Source organism: Notechis scutatus, chromosome 16 (assembly GCF_049901735.1).
Source record: "Notechis scutatus isolate UNSWTSFEM ecotype Mainland chromosome 16, rNotScu1.2, whole genome shotgun sequence".
NCBI classification, from domain to species: domain Eukaryota; kingdom Metazoa; phylum Chordata; class Lepidosauria; order Squamata; family Elapidae; genus Notechis; species Notechis scutatus.
In genome coordinates, this window is record NC_142024.1 from 4451355 (window position 1) to 4477549 (window position 26195).

At 44.8% G+C, this 26195-nt stretch overlaps 1 protein-coding gene and 1 long non-coding RNA gene across 2 annotated transcripts in view; one reads left to right on the forward strand and one right to left on the reverse strand.

Moving 5' to 3' along the window:
- Positions 1 to 1332: 1332 nt before the first annotated feature.
- PLEKHN1 (pleckstrin homology domain containing N1) overlaps positions 1333 to 26195 on the reverse strand; it is a 43629-nt gene continuing 18766 nt past the window's right edge. Inside the window, exons 3-16 of the mRNA XM_026681576.2 lie at positions 25560 to 25706; positions 25291 to 25371; positions 24044 to 24131; positions 19430 to 19554; positions 18095 to 18244; positions 16890 to 16970; positions 11149 to 11218; positions 10292 to 10446; positions 9142 to 9327; positions 7470 to 7730; positions 6547 to 6699; positions 5863 to 6084; positions 5045 to 5093; positions 1333 to 3826 (exon numbers count right to left, since the gene is read on the reverse strand). Of these exons, the coding sequence (XP_026537361.2) occupies positions 3651 to 3826; positions 5045 to 5093; positions 5863 to 6084; positions 6547 to 6699; positions 7470 to 7730; positions 9142 to 9327; positions 10292 to 10446; positions 11149 to 11218; positions 16890 to 16970; positions 18095 to 18244; positions 19430 to 19554; positions 24044 to 24131; positions 25291 to 25371; positions 25560 to 25706 (1944 nt within the window). The 3' untranslated portion in view covers positions 1333 to 3650. The remainder of the gene's footprint in view (positions 3827 to 5044; positions 5094 to 5862; positions 6085 to 6546; positions 6700 to 7469; positions 7731 to 9141; positions 9328 to 10291; positions 10447 to 11148; positions 11219 to 16889; positions 16971 to 18094; positions 18245 to 19429; positions 19555 to 24043; positions 24132 to 25290; positions 25372 to 25559; positions 25707 to 26195) is intronic.
- Positions 5129 to 26195, forward strand: part of LOC148129399 (uncharacterized) — a 158124-nt gene continuing 137057 nt past the window's right edge. Inside the window, exon 1 of the long non-coding RNA XR_015745469.1 lies at positions 5129 to 5194. This is a non-coding gene — a long non-coding RNA (uncharacterized LOC148129399). The remainder of the gene's footprint in view (positions 5195 to 26195) is intronic.

The following is a 26195-nucleotide window of genomic DNA, read 5'->3' on the forward strand; positions in this document are numbered from 1 at the left end:
AAGTCGCCGCAAATTAAGTTGGACCCGAGGCAATTTTGCTGTCTTAGAGTGTCGCTTTTTTGCAGTTGCTCCAATGCAGTCCAGCTGCGACTTGTTATGCGTTCATGTATTTGCCATGCACTAAATAAATAAAACCAGTTGCTCCAGAGTGTTAACAAAACATTAGGAGCAGACTTGTAATTCATATTAGTGCTCATTTAAAGGCTTCCCTCCTTGTGCAATCATATTTAAAAGGGGAACCTTGTTTCCAAACAATTTGCTAGCTGCCTGTTATCCTTTCTTGCCCCTCCATTTACGGATCTGTTGCATCTGGTTGAAGAAGGACTGCACAATGGATTCCCCCCCCCCAAAAAAATAGGGGGTGTCTTTGCATGGGGATCACCACCTCCTGCCTTTGAAGGCTAAAGGGGATGGTTGCTCTGAAAAATTATTCATTACAGTCAATTTCTGAATTCCCTCCCTCTGTTTTCACAAGGTTCATTTCACAAAAGGGATGTGTTTGAATGAGGAGATTTTTTTGGGGGGGGGATCTCCCATAAGCTTTCCCCCCAAGATCCTGCCTATTTTTATTTTCTGCACCTTTGAAACTCGGAGGCCTCACCTGCTCACAGGTGGTCAGGAGTTCCTCACTGCAAATTTAGGAATCAGCTGCAAAAAAAAAAAAAAGCTGGGATACTCAACCTCGTTTGAAATGCTCCCCCACTCCGTCAGAACCAAGTTGACAAGATCCTGGCTTCTTCTAACAGCAAACCCTAATTTATCTTTCTCTGCTGTGTCCTTGGAGCTCTCTGAGCTTGGCAGATGTTGCATGATCAAACTAAGCAACATCTTCAGTGAAAACCTACTTCCTACTAGCACTGATGATGTTACTTAGTAGGGTAATGAAACGTCTGCAAGAAAACCACCAAGCTCGGAGGGCACCAAGGACCCCACAGTCCTCCTCCTCCTTTTCCTCTTCCTCCTCTTCTCCACACACACCACTCCTTTCTAGCACTGATTCTGTTAGCTAGTTGGGTAATGAAACGTCTGCAAGAAAACCACCAAGCTGTGGTTGGAAATTGCACATCTGTACACCTTTCTAGAGATGTACACTCCAAGGAAGGAGAAGCAGTAGCGCAAATGAGTGGAACTTTTATAACTTGGAAACCTTTTTCATACTAGCAGATCAGGAATCCTGAGAACATCTGGCTTAGAGCCCCCTTCCCCAGCTGCCTCTTCCTCAATTTGCTTCTTGTTTGAGTTCAGCTGACTTAGCTAGCCTGGGAAAAAAATAAAGTTTTGTTTTTCATTAAAGACAGACATATCTCTGTTAGAAAGCAAAAACAAGGCACACGTAATTATATTAACTTTATTAGAGGTCTTCCAAGAAATAGCCAAAGGAACAGTGTCAGTGCTGTACAACTCCCCCGCCACACTTACACACCGACCCACACTCCCATGCACACAAAATTTGCATCAAGTATCCTCTAGCATTGCTACAACACAATCGCAACCTGAACTGCAAGATTTGAGATCCAATATCACTTTACAGTTTGCACTCACATTAAAGCCAACAACACACCGACTCGGACACAAACACACACCTCAAAAGTACAAAAACAAACAACTGGAATTGAAATTACAGTCATAACCAACCAACCCCCCCTTTACTTCAACAGCCATCCAGAAGCAGCTGATGTCAAACAGTTGGGATCGTTTACTAAATTAAATAATTTCTTTAGAAAAATTACCTCTCCCCTTGCTGCAAGCAAACACATTTAATTGCTTATTAAATAGAATATCAGACAAGCCAACAAAGACCCTCCTGTAAACTTTACTAAACGTTGGCGGTTGAACAGTATATATTTTTATATTTTAAATTCAAGTAACAAAAGTAGACCATGGGTTATCCCGGCCCATAGCAACACCGAAAGTGTGAACTAGAATTGTGTCTGCTGCCATCCCATTGCCTGACTGACCAGATGAGTTTATTCGGAAGAGAAAAGGAAAGGAGGGAGGGAGGGAGGAAAGAAAGAAGGAAAAGAAAGAAAGAAAGAGAAAGAAAAAGAGAAAGAAAGAAAGAAAGAAAGAAAGAAAGAAAGAAAGAAAGAAAGAAAGAAAGAAAGAAAGAAAGAAAGAAAGAAAGAAAGAAAGAAAGAAAGAAAAGAAAGAAAGAAAGAAAGAAAGAAAGAAAGAAAGAAAGAAAGAAAGAAAGAAAGAAAGAAAGAAAGAAAGAAAGATAGAGGGAGGGAAAGAGGGAGGGAGGAAAGAAAGAAGGAAGGAAGGAAGATGAGGAAGGAAGGGAGATGGGGAAAGAAGGAAGGAAGGAAGGAAGGAAGGAAGGAAGGACGGGAAGGAAGGAGATGGAAGATGCTATCCAATTGGTTTCTTCAAAGAACAATGGGCTATAAAAGCGAAGAAGAATAAATAACAACAAACACAACATAATGCATATATACAACATAATGTGGGTCTTAGGGAATCTTCCCTTTGCAACATTCCCGATTCTTGAAACGATCTACCAGTTCTTCACTTCTCCTCTGTTCTTCTTACAGTCTTCTCTTCTAGCCCATGTGCCCAACAGGAAGCATTCTACTGCTGCCCCAAATAGTTTGCAAGCAGCTTTATTATTATTATTATTATTATTTAAATGGTAATCAACAAAGCAGCGTGTTTCAAAAAAAAAGGATAACTATCAACCGAGGAGAACACAACTGTCCCCAAGAGCAAGCAACAAGGTTGTGTTAGGCCCTGGGAATATCAGTTGCACACAGGAAGTAGCCCTAGCCAGCTTTCACAAAGCAAAATATTTCTACATCTGAGGGAGTGCAAAAAAAAGGTCCTTCTTTATGACATACACCAAAAGGCAGAGGATTAGCTGGGAAAAAATAAGTTCCTTTGAAACAGTGTACTGGGCGTAAAAACTGGCCGTCCTTCCTGTGCACATTTATGCGCACGCAATCACACTCTGTGTATTGATCGAGCCGTTTATTATATACTTGACTAAGGATACCCTCATTTTATCCCGGGGTCAGAATTGCCAGCAATGCTGTCTCTTTGCAAACCTTCATAACAGCTGTGCCTTTTTTTTGTTGTTGTTGTTGTTGTTGTTTTTACAGCCAGGGAAATATGTCTTATACTTGTTTGCTTTGGGGAGTGGGGTTGGTTTGTTGCTACAAGCCACCTCAAAATTCCTAATCCTGCAGGAGCGTCAAATCTATTTTTACAGCCCAGGTCTTCAACCGATTGAATGGCGACTTTGAAAAAAACCAGCGTTGCATTTGTTCCTTGGCGTAACGGTTAGCAGATAGGGTGTGGGTTTTTTTTTTGGTTTTTTTTGCTGTTTGGGGGTGAATTGCAAGATCTATCAATGGCACACAAAAATCCGGACTGGTTCTAACCCCACAGACACAGCTTTCTTCATAACAACCATCTAACCAGGGTCCACTGCTGTGTTGGTACCCAATGGATTAGTGGATGGGAAGAATTCCACATCCTTTTCTCAGAAGTTTTTTTTTTTTTTTCATAGCACCACAAGCCAAAGTAGAGGAACAGGAATGGGGCAAAGGGGTCCAAACGGAGCCAGAAGAATCCTGGCCTCCAGACGTCCACCATCCAATTTTGGCATTCCTCCCTTCCGTTCTTCCTGCTTCAGTGGATGGACGCCTCCCTTAGCAATCGTAGATCTCATGGTCGGAGGGGAGCGGCTTCTTCGCCTCTGTCTCCCAGATGTTGTCGTAACTATAGTCCTCGTGGAAGCTTTGCAGCTCAGCGTAGTCGTGATATGTTGTCGAGTCGAGCGATTCCCCTCCTGTTTCAGGCTGGTTGTAAGCCTGAAGGTTTTCGTCTAGAAGAGATCAAGGCAGAGAAGAGCAACCAAGAGGATTAGTGGGCTAGAAGACAAAACATACGAAGAATAATTACAGGAATTGTTATAGTCTAGTGAAAAGAAGGACCAGAGGTGACATGATAGCAGTGTCCCAATATCTCAGGGGCTGCTCCAAAGAAGAGGGAGTCAAGCTATTCTCCAAAGCACCAGAAGTGTTGTGGTTCACCAACAGCAGGTGCGGACGGCTGAGGTCTTGGAGAGCGAGGGCCTGCATGTGATGCAGGGATGGGGCCAGGACCATCAGGGAGTGGAGTGCTGCCTTCGGAGATTGTGGAGGCTGGCAGCAGCGATGAAGAGGTCCCCGAGGAGCCTGGGCCCAGTGCACATGTGTGCAGGGCTGCTTGAAGGAAAGAGCAGCTGCAGCAGCACAGGCGACTCAGGAGTAAGGCTGCAAGGTAATGGCCCCTCCCTTAAGAGATAAAAGCCAGCTGAGAAACCGGAGTTCTTTGCAGGAAGCAAAGATGCTTTTGAAACAGCCTTTTAACCGGGAAGGAACGGAATTCGTAAAGAATCATGAAAAGGTTTTGCTGTTACCTCTGTTTCGTATTTATTTCCTTGGAACAAGGTTTGGGTCAGAACAAGAAGGCAGGAGAAGAAGCAATGGATGGAAACTAATCAAGGAGAGAAGCAACCTAGAACTAAGGATGAATTTCCTGACAGGGAGGACAATTAATCAGTGGAAGCAAAGTTGTGAATGCTCCAACACTGGAGGCTCTTATGGAGAGATTGGACAGTCATTTGTCTGGAATGGCATAGGTTCCCTGCTTGAGAAGGGGGTTGGACTAGAAGACCTCCAAGGTCCCTTCCAACTCTGCTATTCTTTAAATTAAGGATTTGAAGCCTGGGGCAGCCAACCAGGCCACAATCCCTTCCCCGGTAAGGACCATTCCTTGAACGCTCCTTCTGGAGTTGCGTTGCTCATGATTCAATGAGTGCAATCATTGCAACCTGATAGTTGCTTTCGTTTGGATCCCCTCTGAATTGTCCAGTCTTCTTTATTTACTTGATTTTGTCAGTCGCTTGCAAGGAAATAGGTATAAGTAAGCCTGGAGGCTTAAGCTTTCCCAGTTAATAAGGGATGGTCCATATATTTGGCTGTTCTTCTCCTACGTGACTGTGAGTTCTAATCCAGAAGACTCATTCAAAGCCAAGAATCAAGGTTTCCCAAGCACTCACCTGAAGTCGGCAAGGAACGCATCCGAAGGCCATCTCCGGACGAGGTGCTCTGTTTGCAGGTGAGGAAAGACAAAAAAAAAAAGGAGTTGAGAGCTGTGAAGCCCACTGCGATGACCAAGGGCGTGGCACAAAAACAACAAAGTCACAAAAGTAGATAAATTCCCTTTAATGCCTCCAACTTGTCCCCTAACGTCCAGTTATCCTCGGCAGGAGATCAAACTCCTCCAAAAACAGTCTACAAAGGGAAGAAGTGCAATCCGAACCCAAAGTACAGATAAAGTAGAAATAAAAAAAAACCAACACAAACCACGCTGAGGTAATTAACACGACAGACCAGGATAATAAATTGCAAACTTCCAAAAGATAACGAGGCACACACAGTTGGGAGGACGCCAAAACCCAGATAAGCCTGACAAAGATAATGCATGCTTTGCTTCCAGCAATGTGCTGTGTGCAAACGCCGCACTTATATCCTGTTCTCCCAGCTGCAACTAATGAAAGGGATCAGGGCCCTTTTCTCTCCCATAAGCCATGTTGCTCCCTTCTCCATTTCTCCATGCGTGCCCTAGGATGAAGAGGGGATGGCCCTGGGTCTTCCTCTGAATGCCCAGCCAGACTGTGCCCTTCCCCCATTTTCCCCACAGCCACCGGATCTACACTCCCACTCCCTGTCAGTTGCTCAATCTCCCCCTCGGAATCAGACTCCAACAAGGGCATGACACCCACAGGACAGTTTTGTCTCCCGATTCCACCCCTACCCCACCCAGAAGTGGGTAAGGAGGATCAAATCTCTTCAGGAAATGTTGCACAGCACTTACCGTGGTCAAGTAATGGACATCTGGTGCAGGTTCTGTGGCAAAATGGAAGGCCGGGACCGAGGCATTGCCTCTCTGTGCAAGGCTGGGTTCTCGCCAGGGGTTTCCGCAGGAAGGTTGAAAACTCCTCCAGCCAAGAGGATGGTGGCAGATGGGAACCGACACTGGCATGGCCGGGTAGCCATTCTGGTGCTCCACAGTGGATGGCCCGTGACACCTCCCAAGCTGTGAAGGAGACGAAGAAGGAAGCGGGGAGGAAGAAGGAAGGAAGGAGAAAGAAGAAGAGGGAGAGAGAGTGGGAGAAGAAGAAGGAGGGAGGAGGGAAGAGGAGGAGAAAGGAGGAGAAAGAAGAGGAGAAATGGAGGGGGAAGAAGGAGGAGGAAGAGGAGGAGAAAGAAGAAGAAGAGAAAAGAGGAAGAGGGAGAGAAGAGGAAGAAGAAGAAAGGAGAAAGGAAGCGGAGGAGGAGAAAGAAGAGGAGGGAGAGAGGGAAGAAGAAGAGAAGCAAGAAGAGGAAGAGAAAGATGGAGAGAAAGGGGGAGAAGGAGGAGGAGGAGGAAGTGGAGGAAGAGAAAGAAGAGGAGGGAGAGAGAGGGGAAGAAGGAGAAGAAACTATTGTAAGTTGAAGACTACCTGTACAATCATTTTGAGATCCTCCTTGCACCCTCTGCTTACTTGGCCCCACTCACCTCGTCGAGGAAGTACGAGCCTGTGGCCCCGTGCGAGGAGGGGGAATTGGGCGTGTAGGGATCCGCATACATGGGGGAAGACGACAGAGAGATATTTTCCAAGGTTTGGGGAGCTGGGCAGGTCTGACTTCGTGGCACGTTCCACTGTTTCAGCTGCAGAGGAGACAAAAAAAAAGGCTCATTGCATGAGAAATCCAGATGCAGAGGGACGTTTGCAGGGCCATTCCAGATCCTCGTCCTCCCAAGCCCACAAAGGAGGGCTTTGATCCCTGTTGTGGCCCACTAGTGGCCAGCAGAGCTGGCGGCAGACTCGGACAGTGAGGAGGTTGTGGAGGAACATGGGCCAGTCCTGGAGTCTGGGGAAGGCTCGGACGAGGGCTCTGCATTGGAGGCAGAGACAGGGCCAGGGCCGTCTGACAGTTATCAGCTGCCTTCGAAGTCAGAGATCAGTAGGGAAGAAGAGCAGCTGGAGCCTGTCCCCGATATGTGCATGCACAGAGCTGCCAGGGGAAGGGAACAGCTAAGGAACAAGGGTCGACTCGGGAGTAAAGCCGCAGGTGAACGGTGAATGGCTCCTCCCACAGGGAATAAAGAGGAATGAAAGGGGAGTGGAGTTTGCAGGAGACAATTAGTTCCATTCATTAGAGTGAAGATCTGTTCCTGACTTCTTGCCAAGTAATTGCTGCTACAGCATGGCGTTTGGAAGATATCGGCCTGGCAACTCTCCAAGCCTGATAAAGGTCTGTGAAATCTTATGAAAGACTGTTGGCCCGGGACTTTGCTGGAGAGGAATTCACTTTAACCTAAATAAAAGGGGTTTTATCAGGACGAGGAGTCTGCTTCATGATCTTGGGAAGCCTAGGTCAGAACAATCCCAGAGCTCTGCCCCCTCCCTAAATTCTCTGATTATCGTCAACCCGTACATGGTTTAAGTCCAGGTGCAGCGGGCGGACATCAGGATGCTCCTGTTGGGCCAGGGCTGAGTACGGCTCATTGTACACAGCAGAGACGCCTTCTCCATGGGGATGCTTCGAGATGAGCGGGAAGGGGCTTTTCTTTTCGGAGTCCTCCCGGTGGCCCTGGGGGGGCTGAGGTGGCGGGACCCCCTTCCCTTTGGACTTTCGAGAACTCCCTTTTCTTTTCAGCTCGGCTTTCGGCATTCCTGCCCCTTGCTTTCCTGAGCACTGCAACAAGAGGAGACACCATTTATGTCTCTACACCATCCCTGAGCAGAAAAATTACATGGTGTGATATGTAAAATTATACCTGTGGAAATATGAAGCAATGGTAATGCCATTTTTAACTTCGGTGTTAACCTAAGATAATTTACTGGAATATTATGTAAGAATTCTCTATTGTTTTGTATGAAGGTCATATATTTGGCGGGTCACACTGTCCAGTAACATGTTAATGATGGAGATTACTGGAAATGGAAATGGGTAAACAGGTTAAGGAAACTGATGTTACACTACAATAATAGGGGTGTTGCATAAAGTGATGTGTAGCTGGATAGATTGTGAACCCGGAAAGGGGCAGAGACTGTATATTTGAAACGGTATATAAACCCCAGCCTTCCTAGGGGAAATGTCTTCTGTGTCTCCACCCGTGAGCACAGAATTCCCTTTTGCAAAAGCTCCATAATAAAGCTCCTATTTATTGTTAAAATAAATGCAAAAAAGGGAGACGGAGGCCCTGATGATGTTACCTAGTGTGGTCATGAAACGCCTGGAAGAAGAGCACCGAACTCAAGAGAGCACAAAGGACCACACAGTTCAACCCCAAGCTACAAATATTGTCTTCTAAGGAACATTCGTTCAAAAGTTTATGGAGATTCTCAGTCCTCCAGGTAATGGTTGTCCCAAAGGTGCTTTTTAAAATATTAAATATTTTTTATTGTTTTTTCAGCTTTAAAAACAAATCATATATATAGTTTTTGCAGTGAGTTGTGGCATCGACTTTTCCATTTTCATTTACATACACACACACACACACACACCATTTACATTTACATTTTGCATTATCTTTTATTCCTGTTATCTAACCAAACATACCATTTTTCCCAGACCGTATAATATTCTTTTTTTTTCTTTCTCCTGCGATTCCATTGTAAGTTTATTCATTTCTGCCCAATCCATAATTTTCTTTATAATCATATTATCTGTGGGGCTACTCTCTAAATTCCAATTTGGGGCATACATTATTCTAGCTGCTGTTAGTATATGTATTATTACTGTATATATTCAATGTCTTTCTTATATTCACCTCTGATTATCCCTAGTAAGAACATTTCAGGCTTAAGTTCTGTTTTTGAACCAATTACTTCTTGCAACCAGATCCTTATTTTATTCCAAAATTTCTTTGCTTTTAGGTGCTTTTTTTCTTTTTCCAAGAGGCAACTGGACTGTCTGGTTTTTCTTTGAAGGCTTTTCGTTTCTCCCAGAAGCTTCTTCAGCCCATAAAATCCTTCCGTTCTTTGCCACCCAGTCAGAGCTGAAGAAAAACCAGAAAGTCCAGTTGCCTCTTGGGGAAAAAAAAAAAAAACACCTTTGGGACATTCAAAAAACAAACCCAATGATTTTTGAACCTCCAACTTACGCAGACTGGTGGCGGCACAGAGTTTTCAGCTAACCAATTCTGGGGCAACGCGTCGACCGATGGTCTCTCGGACAGAGAGGCTGTGCTAGTTTGGGAGTGATGGGTGGACGTAGGCCCCTTCCCAGCAGAAGCCCAGGAATTCGTTCTGCCCTCCGAGGTGAGTGACCCTCTTCCGCTTCCTGAAAACTAAACCAAGCGAGAAATTAAAATGCATGGAATTTGGGCCGCGGGCAAAGAAGCTGATCGAATACACTTGAACGATTGGCATGGCGAAAGAAATGCAACCCTGGCCTTCAAAGAATGGGGAAGAAGAGTGAGACGTTAAGGGGGTAGTTCGTGAAGAGATTACAGTGGTCCTTGATTTACAACCATTCCTTTACTGACCAAAGTTACCATGGCATAGAAAAAAGTGAGTTATGACCAGAAGTGGTATCCAGCAGGTTCTGACCAGTTCTGGAGAACCGGTAGCAGAAATTTTGAATAGTTGGGAGAACCGGCAAATCCCACCTCTGACTGGCCCTGCCCCCATCTCTTCTCTGCCTCCCATTGAGTCCCAGCTGATCGGCTGGGTCTCCTTTGGTTGCCCTGCACAGGAGAATGGAGCTGGAAAGCAGGTTGGGGGGGATGGAGAGGGAATGGGGATTTTGTAGGAGCCTTCCCCTGCCACGCCCAACAAGCCACATCCAACGAGCCACGCCCAGCAATCCATGCCACTCCCATAAGGGAATAAATAGGAGTGAAAGTGGAGGGGTGTTTGCAGGAGACAATTCGTTCGTTTAATTAGTGTGAAGTTTTGTTCGTGACTCACAGAGACTCCTTGCCAAGTATTTTCTGGTACAGTGTTGCGCTTGGAAGCTATCGGCCTGGCAACTCTCCAAGCCTGATAAGATCTGTGGCTGCAATTCACCCTTGAAAGACTTTTTTTGCAGGGACTTTGCTGGATGTGAATGAGAGGAATTCACACCAGCCTAATAACAAGGGGGTTTTGTCGGGAGAAAGAGTCTGCTTTGTGATTTTGGGAAGCCTAGGTCAGAACAATTGGGCAGAGTTATGCCAGGAAGAGGATTTAAGCAAGGAAACAAAGAGCCGTTCTCCTGGTACGCATAATGCAGAATTGTGTTAATAAACCAGGCAGGAAACAGTGCCTTACCTGTGTCAGGTGAGAAGGCTTCAACCCGGAGAAACTCTCCGATCCAGAGAGGGAGGAATCTGCATGGCGGAACTGAGCGGTTTTAAGGCAATATAACCACTCTTGGTAATCTTCGTAGCTGGAGCAAATCACCCGGATGGAGTTGATTAGCCGACCTAGAAATAAATAGAGATCATGTCTAGTTCCTAACCAAACGGAGGTTTGTTTGTTTTTGATCCTGATCTTTGAACAGGAAGAGATCCTTCAGAGAATCTTCCCCACCCCTCGTCTCTTTTTAAGGGAGGAGATGTCCGTGGCTGGATTCTCTGTGACAGGACATGTTAAGGTAATGAAGATTTAAGAGCTGACCAGCTGCTGTAGGGGTGTAAGCCAAGATGATGAACTGGGGAATGAATCAGCTGGATACTGCCGCTTTAAGAAGCTGTGTATATAGGGGTGGCCATGAGAGGGCTTCTCTCTCTCTCTCTCTCCTCCTGTTCTATCTCCATTGTTCTCCATGTAGAGGAAAGAAGATTGATTGCTTGTCAGCTATTTGCCTGCCACTTATATGTATGTATACAACCACTGTTAAAAGACAACACCTGTTTGCTGTGTTTGGCGGCCTTCCCAGCTGGCTTCCGACAAGAAAAGTCAATAAGGGATTTGCTTTAATGACCCTGTGATTCACTTAGTGATTGCAACAACCATGGCGAAAAAAAGGGTAGTAAAACTGTGCCTTATTTTTAACCATCTCCTTGGTTAGCCATGGAAAGTGTGGTCCCAAATGTCCTGTAGTCTTTTCTTCTTGATAACACACACACACACACACACACACACACAAACAAGCCCCAAAGTTTACACGTAAGTAAGGGACCTACCTTCTATTAAAAATGCAGTCTTCTGGTTTTCCTCAAATTGTACTTGGATGGCATTCAAAGGCAATTCACCCTGTTTGTAGAGGGGGGAAAAAAATTCAGACATCATTTAAAATACCTAAAACCCACCCAGATGGATTTTACACGATTCTTCCTTGTCCAAGTGTAAACAAACACACTCAACTTTTCAAGCTAATATCAAATCCCATTTTGCAGCCTGATTAAGCAAGTATTGGACTTATCATATTAACAATAGTTGGAAGCAAAGGTAGTCTTCAGATGGTTCTGACCGGGTAGCGGAAATTTTGAGTCGTTCAGAGAACCGGCCAATCCCACCTCTGACTGGCCCTGCCAACCCCATCTCTTCTCTGCCTCCCAGTTGATCGGCTGGTTCTTCTTTGGTTGCCCTGCCCAGGAGAACGGAGCTGGAAAGCAGGTTAGTGGGGTGGGGAGGGAATGGGAATTGCGAGGTATCCTTCCCCTGCCACGCCCACCAAGCCATGTCCACCAAGCCACGCCCACAGAACCGGTACTAAAACATTTGAATTCCACCACTGATCGGAAGGGACCTTGTAGGTCATCTAGTCCAACCCCCTTGCCCAAGCAGGAGAACCTACACTATTTTTGACAGATGGCAGTTCAATCTCTTCTTGAAAGCCTCCAGGGATGAAGCTCCCACAACTTCCAAAGGCAACCTCTGTTCCATCGGTTGATTGTTCTCCCTGTCAGAAAATTTCTCCTTATTTCTAGGTTGAATCTCTCCTTGATCAGTTTCCATCCATTATTCCTTCTCTGACCTTCAGGTGCCTTGAAAATAGCTTGACCCCTTCCTCCTCTCTGTGGCAGCCCCTCAAATGTTGGAAGGCTGCTCTCCTGTCTCCCCTGGTCCTTCTCTTCCCTAGTCTAGCCAAGCCCAGTTCCTGCAACCGTTCATCGTATGTTTTAGCCTCCAATCCCCTTATTATCCTGGTTGCTCTTCTCTGTACTTTTTCTAGACTCTCAACTCTCAACATTTCTAAGTTGAATCTCTCCTTGTTCAGTTTCCATCCATTATTCCTTGCTTGGCCTTCAGGGGCTTTGGAAAATAGCTTGACCCCTTCCTCCTCTCTGTGGCAGCCCCTCAAATATTGGAAGGCTGCTCTCCTGTCTCCCCTGGTCCTTCTCTTCCCTAGACTAGCCAGGCCAATCAGTTCTAGACTGCAAAAGTGATTAAAAAAAAAAAGTTGGCCTGACAAACTTCCTAACTTAACAGAAGCCAGATGGCGAACATACAGATAGTTCTCAGCTTACAAGCATTTGTTTAATGACGTTCAACGGTGCTGAAAAAAGTGATGTGGGACCGTTTTTCTCACTTATGGCCCAGCATTGCCTCCCCCTTAGGGTCACGTGATCAAAATTTGGATGCTTGGCCACTGGCATGTACCGTACTTACGACACCCGCCGTGTCCCGGGGATCCCCTTTTGCGACCGTCTGACCAATGGTGGGGGGGGGGGGAAGCCTCATTCACTTAACAACCACATTACTAACTCAACGACCATGGTCATAAAGGTCATAAAAGGGGGGCAAAAGTCGCCTAGCTTGCTTAGCAATGGGAATTGCTAACGGCTAAATTTTAGGTCGTAGGTTGAGGATCACCTGTTTAGCGACTGTTCAGAATTACAACTGCACTTAAAAAAAAGAGATAGAGAAGTTGCTCCCAATCAGCCCTCATGTTTACAAATATTACAACATCCCCATGAGTTACACAATCAAAATTCGGGTGCTTAGTAGCCAGCATTTGTTATTTACAACTGGTTGTAGGTTTCTGGGTTCGTGTGATCCCCATATCGCTTTGCTTAGCAGTGGGAATTCTGTCCCCAGATGTGGCCGTAAGCTGAGGACTCAATAAAATGGTGCATCTACCGGAGGGATTGGGCAGGATCTAAAGAAAAAACTCATGTTGTGACGTTTTCTTCCACGACCCTCTTTTGTTTTTAAGTTAAAAACTGGTTACTCTCAAAAAATGCTCTGCAGAGATTCTTGTTTTTTTTTCTTTTTCTTTTTTTTTGATGATTGTTGGCTTAAAATCCTTGTGCCTGAAGTCAACCCTTTTAGAGTGAAGGCTCCGGTTTGAAAAAATTTCCATGACTTAAAGGACTTTATACCTGCAGGAGTTTACCAACCACAAAATCCTTTCAAAAGTCTGTTTTCCCCTTCTCCAGCAATTTGCAGAGGGGTTGAGGCTGATTTTCAGGTGTGTGTGTGTGTGTGTGTGAGAGAGAGAGAGAGAGAGAGATTTTCAGTTGGAAGGAGCAAAGTTCTCTTCCGCTCCCCCCAAAACTGAACAAATTATGTATGTGCAGAAGGGTGAAGAAGGGTTAATACAAGGGAAGAATCTAAAGCAGAGGGGCCCAACCTTGGCAACTTTAAGGAATAGAATAGAATAGAATAGAATAGAATAGAATAGAATAGAATAGAATATAGAATATAGAATATAGAATATAGAATATAGAATATAGAATAGAATAGAATAGAAAAAAGAAGAGAAATAGAAGAGAATATAGAATAGAAAATAGAATAGAATAGAATAGAATAGAATAGAATAGAATATAGAATAGAATAGAATATAGAATATAGAATATAGAATATAGAATATAGAATAGAATAGAATAGAAAAAAGAAGAGAAATAGAAGAGAATATAGAATAGAAAATAGAATAGAATAGAATAGAATAGAATAGAATAGAATAGAATAGAAAAAAGAAGAGAAATAGAAGAGAATATAGAATAGAAAATAGAATAGAATAGAATAGAATAGAATAGAATAGAGGAATGAAGAATAGAATAGGAATAGCAATAGCACTTAGACTTATATACCGCTTTACAATGTTTTTACAGCCCCCTCTAAGAGATTTACAGAGTCAGCCTCTTGCCCCCCCAACAATCTGGGTCCTTGTTTCACTGACCTCAGAAGGATGGAAGGCCGGGTCAACCTTGAGCCAGTCGGTCAGGATCGAACTGCTGGCAGTGGGCGGAGTTAGCCTGCAATACTGCATTCTAACCACTGGGTGGGAGGGAGGGAGGGAGGGACGATTCATTTGACCTGCCTCGGAAGGACAGAAGGCTGAGTTCAACTTTGAGCCTGGGTGAGATTTGAACCGCCAAATGGCAGTCAGCCGAAGTGGCCTGCAGGACCGCACTCTAACCACTGCGCCACCGCGGCTACCAGAGGCCAAATGTCCTTTGAAAAAGCCCCTATTCAGCCAGCTCTTGTCAACAGCTGGGTCCTAGCGCATACTCCCCAACCCCCTGCCAAAGCCACAGGCAGTTTCTGCAACACATGTTCGCCGACCCACACTCCTGTGCCTATTTTTAAAAGGCATCCCAAAACCGTCGCAGGGCAGAGTTGCTTCTGTGTCCTTGGCAGAATCAGAGCAATGGGGCTGGTCGGGAGAAAGAAACCCACAGGTTCGGGGGGGGGCGTTCTGATTGTCAGATCCAAAGCCCCCCCCCTCCCTTTGGGGAATTTTAAAACGTTCCTGAGCTATTTCTAACCAGGCACGGCTTCCCAACCTTCGGGGTGGCTTGATAGCAAACTCACAAAAGCTAGCAGAGGAGTACATTCATTTTGAGTCCCCAAAGGTGCTTTTCTGGGAGGCAGCTGGACTTTCTTGTTTGTTGTTGTTTTTTTTCTTTTGGAAGAAAAATGACCAGCACTCTGCAAGGAATATCAATCCTTCCGTTCCCAGCTCTCCTGTCAGAGCTGAAGAAGCTTCTTGGGTGAGAAGTGAAATGTCTTCAAAAGGAAAAAAAAACCCAGAAAGAAAGTCCAGTTGATTTTTGAAAACCCTCTTTGGGACACCTGGTATGACCGATAATCTCTCTACAGACTTTTTAGTCATACAATTTGGGATGAACACCCTTGGGAGTGTGGGAGTAAGGATGGATTTGCAGAGGGAAAAAATAAATTGCAGGCTACAGGAACCATTTACAACACTCAGGTGACCCCCGAGGACACAGAAAAACCTCCAAGTGGCCTCAAGGACCCTCTAAAAGGATGCAAATGACTAGTAGCCTGCAAGGAGTATCAATCCTTCCATTTCCCCCACCGTTCGGTCAGAGTTAAGAAGCTTCTTGGATGAGAAGCAAAACATCTTCAAAAGAAAAGAAAAAACACCACCAGAAAAAGAAAAAAAAAGCCCCTTTGGTTCAACCGTAACCCTGGATGACGGAGAATCTCTACAGACATCCATTTAAATGACAAGCATTGGATTGCTTCTAGTTTAGACAACAAGAGCTCACCTCCCACATCTGGGATGAGTCCAAATAGCACCAACGAAGCAGCAGGGAAGAAAAGCAAAACTGGCCCACTTTTTGGCCAAAACTGGCTGAGGAAGTAGCCATGTTTCCTCCCCACACACACAATTATCCATTGCTTCCTCAGAGATGCCTGCCTCGGTTCTGCCAGGACGCTGGGGGTTGGGGGGTGGGTGGGCTGCTGAGTCACCCAAAGGCCCCACTTGCAACCTTGCAACCTTGCAACTCTTTAAAATAGGTTGGCTGGCTCCGTGAGAACTCGGCTACCGTTCGGGCTTGGCCGTCTTGCGCCACCGCTCAAGGAATGTGGCTGCACCACCCTTGCTGACGGCGGCCGTAACCACAACTATTCAGACACCCGTCGGCTTTCTTAGGAGAAGGAAAGCCAAGCCGGGTGCTTCTTTTATTTTTCTCTTCTCCCCCCCCCTCCACCTTTTTTTTTCTTTTTAAAGGGACAGGGTGCCTCCTGCATCCCTTGGAGATCCTTTGTACCCCCTTGCCAGGGCACCCCGTGCCCGCTGGAGGAAGTGGCTGAGATGGGATCAGTGCAACAACGCTCCTGAAATTACGCTAGGCGAGGCAGAAAATGAAATAAGCCAGAACAAGCCGGTTTAGATTTCATCGCTTGTTATAGACTACAAAAGTCCAAGTGAACTTTTGAAGATTTATCTCTGTAACGTGCAATCTCATCTGCTTTTTGTCTTATATGAGGGGGTAAAGCTGCAAAAACCTCCATAGGGGTAGGACGAGAAGCGATGGGGTGGAAACTCATGAGGGAGAAAAGCAACTTAGAAACTAAGGAGGAATTTCCTGACAGTGAGAACAATGTCTAGTTTGATGAAAAGAAGAACTAGGGGAGACATGATAGCAGTCTTCCAATATTTGAGGGGCTGCCCCAAAGAAGAGGGAGTCAAGCTATTCTCCAAAGCACCTGAGGGCAGGACAAGAAGCAATAAATGGATGGAAACTAATCAAGGAGAGAAGCAACTTAGAACTAAGGAGGAATTTCCTGACAGTGAGAACAATTAACCAGTGGAACAAGTTGCCTCCAGAGGTTATAAATGCTCCAACCCTGGAAGTTTTTAAGCAGAGATTGGATAACCCTTTGTCTGAAATGATGTAGGGTTTCCTGCCTAAGCAGGGGGGAGGGGGCTATTCTATTCTATTCTATTCTATTCTATTCTATTCTATTCTATTCTATTCTATTCTATTCTATTCTTCTACTTCCTCTTCTTCTTCCTATTCTATACCATTCTATTCTATTTTGTTTTCTTCTTCTTCTTCTTCTTCTTCTTCTTCTTCTTCTTCTTCTTCTTCTTCTTCTTCTTCTTCTTCTTCTTTCTATTCTATTCTATTCTATTCTATTCTATTCTGAATTCTATATATACTTTTATCAACCCAAATGACCTCACGAGAAAAAGAAAACACCAGCAAGGAATTTGTCTTACCTTGAAGTAGAGGCCGTTACGTTCTTCAGATACAATAACCAGAGTGGAAGGATAAAGCACCAACAGACGATGATGTTGTTCCTGTTGGTACCCAAGAAGACCGTATTACATATAAATAAGAGATACACCATCTGCATACCTATTACTTGGTGAAACTTTATGCAAAAAGAAGCAAAAAAAGGGATTATTTACAGTTGGGTACACATAGCACTAGCCAGATTTTTAGACTCGGTTTGGCATTTTTGTCTAGCTATCGTGTCCTTCCAAAGGTCCTGGGATAGGCAGATGTTGATTAAATAAGAATATTATTATTACTATTGGCTGCACAATCATCTAGATTAGAAGATGTTTTGACTGGATTTGTTTATTTATGGATTTATGATTGTTATTATTTTCTTGTTCAGTGAAAACTTCAGAAATATTAGACTACTAGCTCGATACCCGTGCTCTACTATGAAACTATGTGGTCGGGCTTAGTTTTTGGGGAGGAAATATATATATATATATATATATATATATATATATATATATATATATATAGATATAGATAGATAGATAGATAGATAGATAGATAGATAGATAGATAGATAGATAGATATAGATATAGATATAGATATAGATATAGATATAGATATATAGATATAGATATAGATATAGATATAGATATAGATATAGATATAGATATAGATAGATAGATAGAATTGAATGGGATGGGATAGGATAGGATAGGATAGGATAGGATAGGATAGGATAGGATAGGATAGGATAGAATGCAAAATAAAATTAGCATAGGATAGAAATCAGAATAGAATAGAATAGAATAGAAATAGGAATAGAATGCAAAATAAAATTAGCATAGGATAGAAATCAGAATAGACTAGACTATAGACTAGACTAGAATAGGAATAGGAAAAGAATAGGAATAGAAATAGAATAAAATAGAATGCAAAATAAAATTAGGTTACGATAGGATAGGATAGAATAGAAATCAGAGTAGAATAGAATGCAAAATAAAATTAGGATAGGATATGATAGGATAGAAATCAGAATAGAAACAGAACAGAGCTATAGATACCTCAACTATTGTTTTTGTCCCAAAAGAAAATGGCATTTCTGTTCCTCCCCCTTGAGATTCATTCACTCCCTCCCAGGATGAGCCCCACCCATCCTCACTCCCCACCCTCCTCCTATCAAGGGTGCTGCACCTGGAAAGGTAAATGCTGCAACTTGACTTTGGAGACACAAAGGATGTCGCCCAGTGACTTGCGCTGGGTGCCCTTCCATTCCTGCACGTGGGCGTTTTGCATCGACCACCGCAGCTGCTCCTTGCCCAGCAGGCCCTGCGTCCAGGCTCTCTAAAAAAAAGCAGGTGGGGGGGGGGGAGAGCAAACCTCGTTCATCAGAGCATCCGTCCCACCACTTCCCTCCTCCGCTTAGACTTAGACTAACTTTACCGTCACTTTGGACGGACCGTACACTCATCGGCCAACAAGAAAACCGAAATTTCCGTGGCACGCAGCTCTCCAAGGGCCTCTACCCAGAGTGCCCGCCGGTGGATAAAGGCTGCCGGAAAAACCGGCCGTGCCAGTTTCCACCTCCAGCTGAACTTTTGGCAAAGGGATAGATGGGCCTTCCCTTGCATGGCATCCACTGAGCTCTCTCTCTCTCTCTCTCTCTCTCTCTCTCTCTCTCTAGCTGTCTCTAGCTCTCTTCCTCAACCCAGCAAAATGACTCATGCTGGGAGGCCTCAAGCCATAAAGGGGAGAGAGATCCCCATTGGCCTCTATGCGCTTTGACATGCTGTTCAACTTTCCCATCGATTCCTTCCCTCCTTCCTCTCCTTTCCTTCTATCCCCCTTCCCTCCCTTCCTTCTTCCCTTCCTTCCTCCCTCCCCATCCTTCTTTTATTTCTTCTTCTTCCTCCCTCCCTAACTCCTTCCTTCTTTCTGTCCTCCTTCCTCCCTCTCTTCCTCTCTCCTCCTTCTTCCCTTCCCTCCTTTCCCCTTTCCCCTTTCCATCTTTTCTTTCTTCTTCCTCCCTCCCTCTCTCCCTAACGCCTTCCTTCTTTCTGCCTTCCTTCCCTCCCTCTCTTCTCCTTCCCTTCCTTCCTTCCCGCTTTCCATCTTTTCTTTCTTCTTCCTCCCTCCCTCCCTCCCTCTCTCCCTCTCTTCCTCTCTCCCTAACTCCTTCCTTCTTTCTGCCCTCCTTCCCTCCCTCTCTTCACCTTCTTCCCTTCCTCATTTCCTCCCTCTTTCCCTTCCTTCTTCTCTCCCTTCTCATTCTTCCTCCCTCTCTCTCTCCCTTCTTCCCTTATATCCTTCTTCCCCCTCCCTCCTTCCCTCCCTCCCTCTCTTCTCCTTTTTCCCTTCCTCCCTCTTTCTCTTCCTTTTCCTTCCCTTCTCACTCTTCCTTCCTCCCTCCCTCCCTCTTTAACCTAGATTGAAGGCACACTGCATGGCCCAACCATCCCATCTTTTGCAGAGCTCTGGCATCGGCGCCACCATTTGGGCTGGTCTCCCATTCCCCTTCTAGATCTTCACCTGAGTCTCCAGAGTCACATCTGGCCATCCTCCACTCAAATTGATCTGTTTGTCCAGGTAGTAGAGCCAGTGCTTCAGTTCTGCTTGGCTAGGGCAGTAGAAGGTCAGCGGGGAGAGCAGGGGACCTTGGAGAGCAAGAGAGAGGCGTTGAGTTTATTTGCACCGGTGAGTTTTTACACAGTTGGTTTTTGGTTTTTTTTGCAAAGGAACAAACTGACTAGGAGCACATCCCGATAGCTGGAAAAGAAAATGAATTATCCTTAGGAAAGTCACAGAAAGGGAGTCCTTGTCCGTGCAACTGGAAGGCAAACACGACCAAAACTTTTCATCTTATCAATTTACTCGATACCCGTGCTTCGATATGAAACTATGTAATTGGGTTTAGTTTGGGGGGAGGAAAATATGGGGGGAAAAATTCTGCCTCTGCCTACCAGCATCCGTCGGTATCCATCTGGCTAGTGTCCTGTCAGTGTGTGAGAGAGTGGAGGGCTGTTTGAAAACTGAAAGAGTATTTGCTGCGTGAGCAAGAAGGAGACAGCAAGGAGCCTGGGTGTGGCTTAGCTCAACTCTTCTGTGCTAAAGCTGTTTGGTGCTCTGAAACTGAAACTGAAACTCCTCTGCTTGTGTTTTCAATTTGGAAGAGATTTCTTTTCAGGTGGGGAGCAGGAGTAGAACTCCTTAACATCAGAGCGTAATAATAATAATAATAATAATAATAATAATAATAATAATAATAATAATAATAATAATAATGCTCTGATGGTCATTTCAAAGAATCCTTTCTTAGTGAGCACCTAGAAGCCAAGAGGAATATACATGCCCAATTTCAAGTTTGTAGGCTTTACAGTTCTGGAGATTTTGTGATGATGCGTGAGTGGTATTTCGCTTTTATATGTATAGATTTCCCTGCATATAGAAAACTAGCCCCTCAGGACAAAATGGAATCGCTTTTCCAATTGAAATGCTATCCTTTTGTTTTCTTTTTTTAAGAGAAGGTCCTTTTTAAAGCTTCAGTGGACACGGTTTGAGAAAGACTCAACTTGAGATCAAAAGAATTTAGCAACGTTAAACAGACCTGTTATTCTATCACCCCTGAAATTGTTTCCCCTCCCAATCTCCAGCCTCTATGTGTTGACACAACTTTACCTTGTCTGAAACTCCATTTATTTTACTCACAGAGCCCAAAAGCCCTTTGGGCTCTGCTTGGTTCCTGTTATCCAGCAACTCAAACAAAGCTGAACATTTCTCATCCTATTCTGCATTTTTATTTCTTCCTCTGGGGTGCAGCTTAGCATTCCTTCCTAACCGTAAACAAGTCACCCAAGAGGAAAACAGGAATAAAAGCCCAGCATAGTGGGGGCGGTCCAAATTTATAGCCAATTTCTCTTCTCTACCTCCTGGCTGAATGATTAACCAATATGCAGAGATCCTTCCATACACTTACAAACCACAATCGAGCCCAAAATTGTTAAAAGGGAGATATTTGGTGTGTTGTGAGTTAATTTTGTGAGTTTGCTTGCTAGCAAGTCAATTTTATGTGACAGACTCAGGCAGCAGATTGCAGAAAGGTAGATCTGTGAATGACTCTGTGATTCTGTGAGCAACTCAATCTGCCTCCCTGCTTTGCCTGATCTGGGGTAAAAGTTGCTATTTTTTTTAATAAAAACATTCAATCTTTACATAAATATTTATAATATTTACATACAAGCCACGCCCAGCCAGTCACATGACCACCAAGCCACACCCACAAATTAGGCCACACCCACAGAACCAGTTGTTAAGAAATTTGAACCCCACCCCTGGTTAAACGGGGGTTTCGCTCCATTTTACAAGCTTTCTTGCCACTGTTGTTAAGTGAATCACTGCAGTCGTTAAGTGGGTCACACGGTTGTTAAGTGACTCTGGCTTTCTCCATGGACTTGGCTGGTCAGACGGTCGCAAAAGGGGAGCATGTGATCCCCGGGATGCTACAACCGTCGTAAGTCCGTGCCAGTGGCCAAGGCCCTAAATTTTGATCCTGTGACTATATAGAGATGCTACAACGGTCATATAAAGTCGTAACTCACATTTTTCAGTGCCGTCGTAACTTTGAACTGTTGCATGTCAAGGACTATCTGTATTTGAGTTTTCTTTCTTTCTTTCTTTTTTTTTTTTTGAGCTGCTGTTGGGGAAAGCTAGCGTTCTCCTTCAGGATTGAATCCTGGGCATCATCTCAAGGAGCCAGGTTGCCTATCAGTTCTGAATGGATGAAACAGCGTCAGCTTTTTTTCCTCCCCCAGCTGGATCACCTCTTGGTCCCCTTACCCGGCTCCGATGGTAAACAGAGAAACTCTGCTTAGTTGCGCGCACGCCAATTCCCGTCCAAACCTCAGCTCAGACCTGAATCATTTCCTGCCTTGCCTTCTTAATCAAACAAATTACGGGCCATAACTGGTGCTGCTTGGACTGCCAAGATAAGCCCAGACCCGCCACAAGCCGTCATAACAAGCCATTATCGGCAGAATGAGTACTTTGGCCTGGCATTGCCCCTTGGTGTTTGAAGACAAACGAGAGAATAATTAAACGCCTTCCCTGTTCTGCAACTTTTCCCCCCACACACATATTGTGCCAATTTGGGGAAACTGAGGCAGAGAACAGGGGGGAGGGTGAGATATATTTCCCACTCACTGACCGTTAGAGGCACCCACGCATAACAGGACAACATAGCATCCTGCTGTTCATTTTTCTGGCGAAGCTGTCAGGCTCTTTCCTTAGCAACCCCATTCAGTCCGTCTTTAATTTCCAGAAGAAAAAAAAACACCCTTATCAAACTACACCCTGATAAATATCATAGTAGTCATTCAGTTTATAAAGGAGGAAGAGGACTAGTAAAGACCAGAGCAGTCTGCCTGTGTTAGCACAACAACGGATTCAGTCTTACCAGGGAACAAATTGCATTTCAAAGTTATAGTACTAGCTATTTTATTCATTATAATACTATTAAGGGAAAGTGTTGGTTCAGTTTGTGCAGCCCTAACTCTGCTGTCTTTTAGACTTAAAAAACTGGAGGGAAAACGTTTAAAAACTTTGAAAGATTGTCGATTTGCAGTTTTACTATTGCCTTTTTGGTGTAGGTTTTCAACCCTCTTTGGAAGCTGTTTTGAGTTTACTTGTGAATGGGCAATGCTAATAGAATTTATAAAATCCACCAGGTGGAAAAAAAAAATACAGGTAAATCAAGCCAGGTCGTGGGTTGTTTTTTTTTTACCAGTTCTAGAAGGAATTTTGAAATTGACAAGCCCCAATGTGAAATTGACTAGAGAATGAGCAGATCTAAGGAAGGAAAAAAGATGCTTTGCATCTTTCCATCTTCTTCCCATCTAAATAAAGTGCAGAGCCAATTCAGAATTTAGTTACCTTTTTTCCATAAAAAGTTTCTCCCACAAGTCTGAGACTTGTTTCCAAACATGCTATTTATATGACAACTGAATTCAAGACCTCCATTCTTCTTTCCAAGAAAGAGTTCTGGACCCAATACATCTTTGAGCTATTGCTTGCAACTCAGCAGTTATTTTAGTCTGTCAAATTCCCCTCTTTTTTCTCTCTGTTCTGTGCTTCCCCTTGTTCTGAATCATGATCCTTAGCAGAAACTGTTTCCTGGGAGAATAAGACTGGTTCCTTAGTCATGCTGAGAGCAGTGTTTCTTATGGCGCTATGAATAATAGTTTAAAGGGCGTGACGTAGAAAAAGATTGTGGATTCTCTTGAACACCTATGAATGTGCTCGCCTATGCGCTCAGCCTACGTGCTTCTGGACCAGGTGAAAACTAAAACAACAGATTACACTCAAATATTTTGGGACCAACATGGAAACCAAGTCCTATGAGGAGTGGGTTGAAAGACCCAGGCGAGGTTAGAAGCAGAAGAGAAGGTTGCAAGAGGCATGATAGCTGTCTTCAAATATCAGTGGGCTGGTTGTGGCTCACCAGCGGCCAGCGAAGCTGGCAGGAGATTCGGACAGTGAGGAGGTTGGGGAGGAACCTGGGCCAGTTTTGTAGTCTGGGGAAAGCTCTAATGAATGCTCTGCGTCGGAGGCAGAGATGGAGCCAGGGCTGTCTGACAGTTAGCTGCCTTCGGAGTCGGACATCAGTGGGGCAGAAGAGCAGCTGGAGCCTGTTCCCAGTGTGCGCATACGCAGAGCTGCCAGAAGAAGGGAACAGCTAAGAAACAAGGGTCGACTCAGGAGTAAAGCCACAGGTAGACGGTGAATAGCCCTTTCCAAAGGGAATAAAAGAGGAGCGAAAGGGGAGTGGGGTTTTGCAGGAGACTATTAGTTCACTTGGGTGAAGATCTGTTCCTGCATTCTTGCCAAATATTGTCTGCTACACTGTGGCATCTGAAAGATATCGGCCTGGCAACTCTCCAAGCCTGATAAAGGTCTGCAATTGTGGAAAATCTTGAAAGACTGTTGACCAGGACTTTGCTGGAGAGGAATTTACTGTAAACTAAATAAAAGGGGTTTATCGGGACGAGGGGTCGGCTTCGTTCTGTTGGGGAAAGCCTAGGCCAGAACAGGCTGTGGAGGGCTTTCAAAGGATTCAGACTTATTCTGTCCTGACCTGTAATTTGTCCTCACCTGCAATCTGAAAAGCGTGGAGATCTTCCTGAATTCCGTTTTCGTTTTCAAGTTTGGTCAGCTGCAGTTCGGTCAGGGGTAGCAAACCCTGCAGGAGGATAAAAAGTCAGTAGTTGACCTCATCTCCATTGTCAAATTGTCTTTTATCAAGTTGATGAAGGCACTTTTCATGTCTGGATAGCAAAAGTGTAGTTTGTTGGCAACGAAAAGACCTCAGACTATAATCTCTAAGGATGGATCTGACTTTTGCCAAGAAGGTGTCCCAGAGGGGGACATTATTCAAAGCCAGGTCTATTTGGTCTAAAATTGGTGGATTGGGAACCCACTCCCTACATGGAACAGACACAGCAAAGAGGCTATGGAAGTGTTCAATTCTGACTTTCAAAAATACCCTTAAAATGCATCAACAAACAGAAGCATTTCGTTCTGCAGCCTGTGTCACTGAAATGAATCACAAATGTGAAACTTCAGTCAGTTTCCTGAAAGGTAGAGGCCAAAAAGAGGGGATGGATGAACCCTAAACCTATGGAAAAACAGGGTTGCTTTAAAGCATCAGAGATTGTCTCACAAAGGTTTGGGATGGCTTGTTTGAGCAACTTATGGTCCACCCTGACTGGCTTTGGGGCAGTGGTGGCTAACCTTTTTGGGCTCTTGTGCTAAAAATTGGGCGCGTGCTTGCACGCTCTTGCTCACGTGCCAGCACCCAGAAGGCAATGCGCGCCCCATCCCCCCTACGCATGCGCGCAATTCCCACCCACCCACTCCCCGTTACCTGCACTGCTCCTCACAGCTGATTTTCAGCCAGTTTGAGGCCTTTTTCAGCCTCCCAGAGGCTTGAGGAAGGCTTCTGCAGGCTTCTGCAGGTTTGCAGGCCAAAAACTAGGCCCGTTTCGTCACTTCCGGTATTTTTGGAAAAACAGGAAGTGATGAAACGGGGCTAGTTTTCGGCCTGAAAAGCCTGCAGAAGCCTTCCTCAAGCCTCTGGGAGGCTGAAAAAGGCCTCAAACCAGCCGAAAATCAGCTTTGAGGCGCGGTCATGCGCAGTGAGGTAAGTTTGCCTGCAGCTTGCGTGCCGGCACAAATGGCTTTGCGTGCCACCTGTGGCACATGTGCCATAGGTTCGCCATCATGGCTTTGGGGTTTTCTAATGGGAAGCTTCCCATGCTGTGCTCAGAAACGCTAAGAATGGAAGCAGGAACCAGAGGTAGTGGTTGTTTCTAATTATGGGTAACCAAATCCTCATTTACCTGATACTTGTGTCCGTTGGGGCCGAGTGCCTGAAAATAGAGGAACTCTTGAAAAAGCTCCAAATAGCAGTCATTGGCTTCCTGCCGAAGAAAAAAAGACATGGAGATCTTTTTTATTCATTTCAGTCAGTCTTCGGGATGCTGGCGCGCCGAATAAAGATGAAGAATTGAACGCTATGAAAAGCAGAAGAAACCAATGGGTCGCAAACGCACCGACCCAGAGGCCTTCCGAAGCTTCGAGCATCTGACATGGCATGGGGGAATCTCACCTGGCAGTGCTGAAACTTAAATTTGAGTTTGGAATAGTGGATTATTTTTCCCAGATTCCGCACCACCGTCTTCCTCCGTCCTTTCTTGAATAGGCTGGAGAAGCGCTGGTCAAAGTTTTCCTTTTCGTTCTCCTGGCTGGCAAAGTTCTGTACCAAAAATGAAAAACGCTCTTAGAAAAAGGAAAGGAAGGAAGGAAGGAATGGATGAATGGATGGATCAATGGATAGGAGAGATGTCAGGAAGGAAGGAGGGAAGGAAAGAGGGAGGGAGGAAAGAAAGATAGAAAGGAGGAAGGGAGAGAGGGATAAATGGAAGGAATGAATAGAGGGATAGATGATGGATGGGTGGAAGGGAGAGATGACAGAGAGGAAGGAAGCAAGGAACGAAGGAGGATGGGAGGGAAGGAGGAAAGAAAGAAATGAATGATAATGGAAGAAAGGGAAGAATAGATGATGGAAGGAAGAGATAAGAGGGAGGAAGGGAGGGAGGAAGGAAGGAGATGGAGGTAAGGAAGGGATAGATGGATGGAAGGAAGGAAGGTAGAAAGAAGCGATGGAGGGAGGGAAGGGAGAAATGAAATGAAGGAAGATATAGATAGATAGATAGATAGATAGATAGATAGATAGATAGATAGA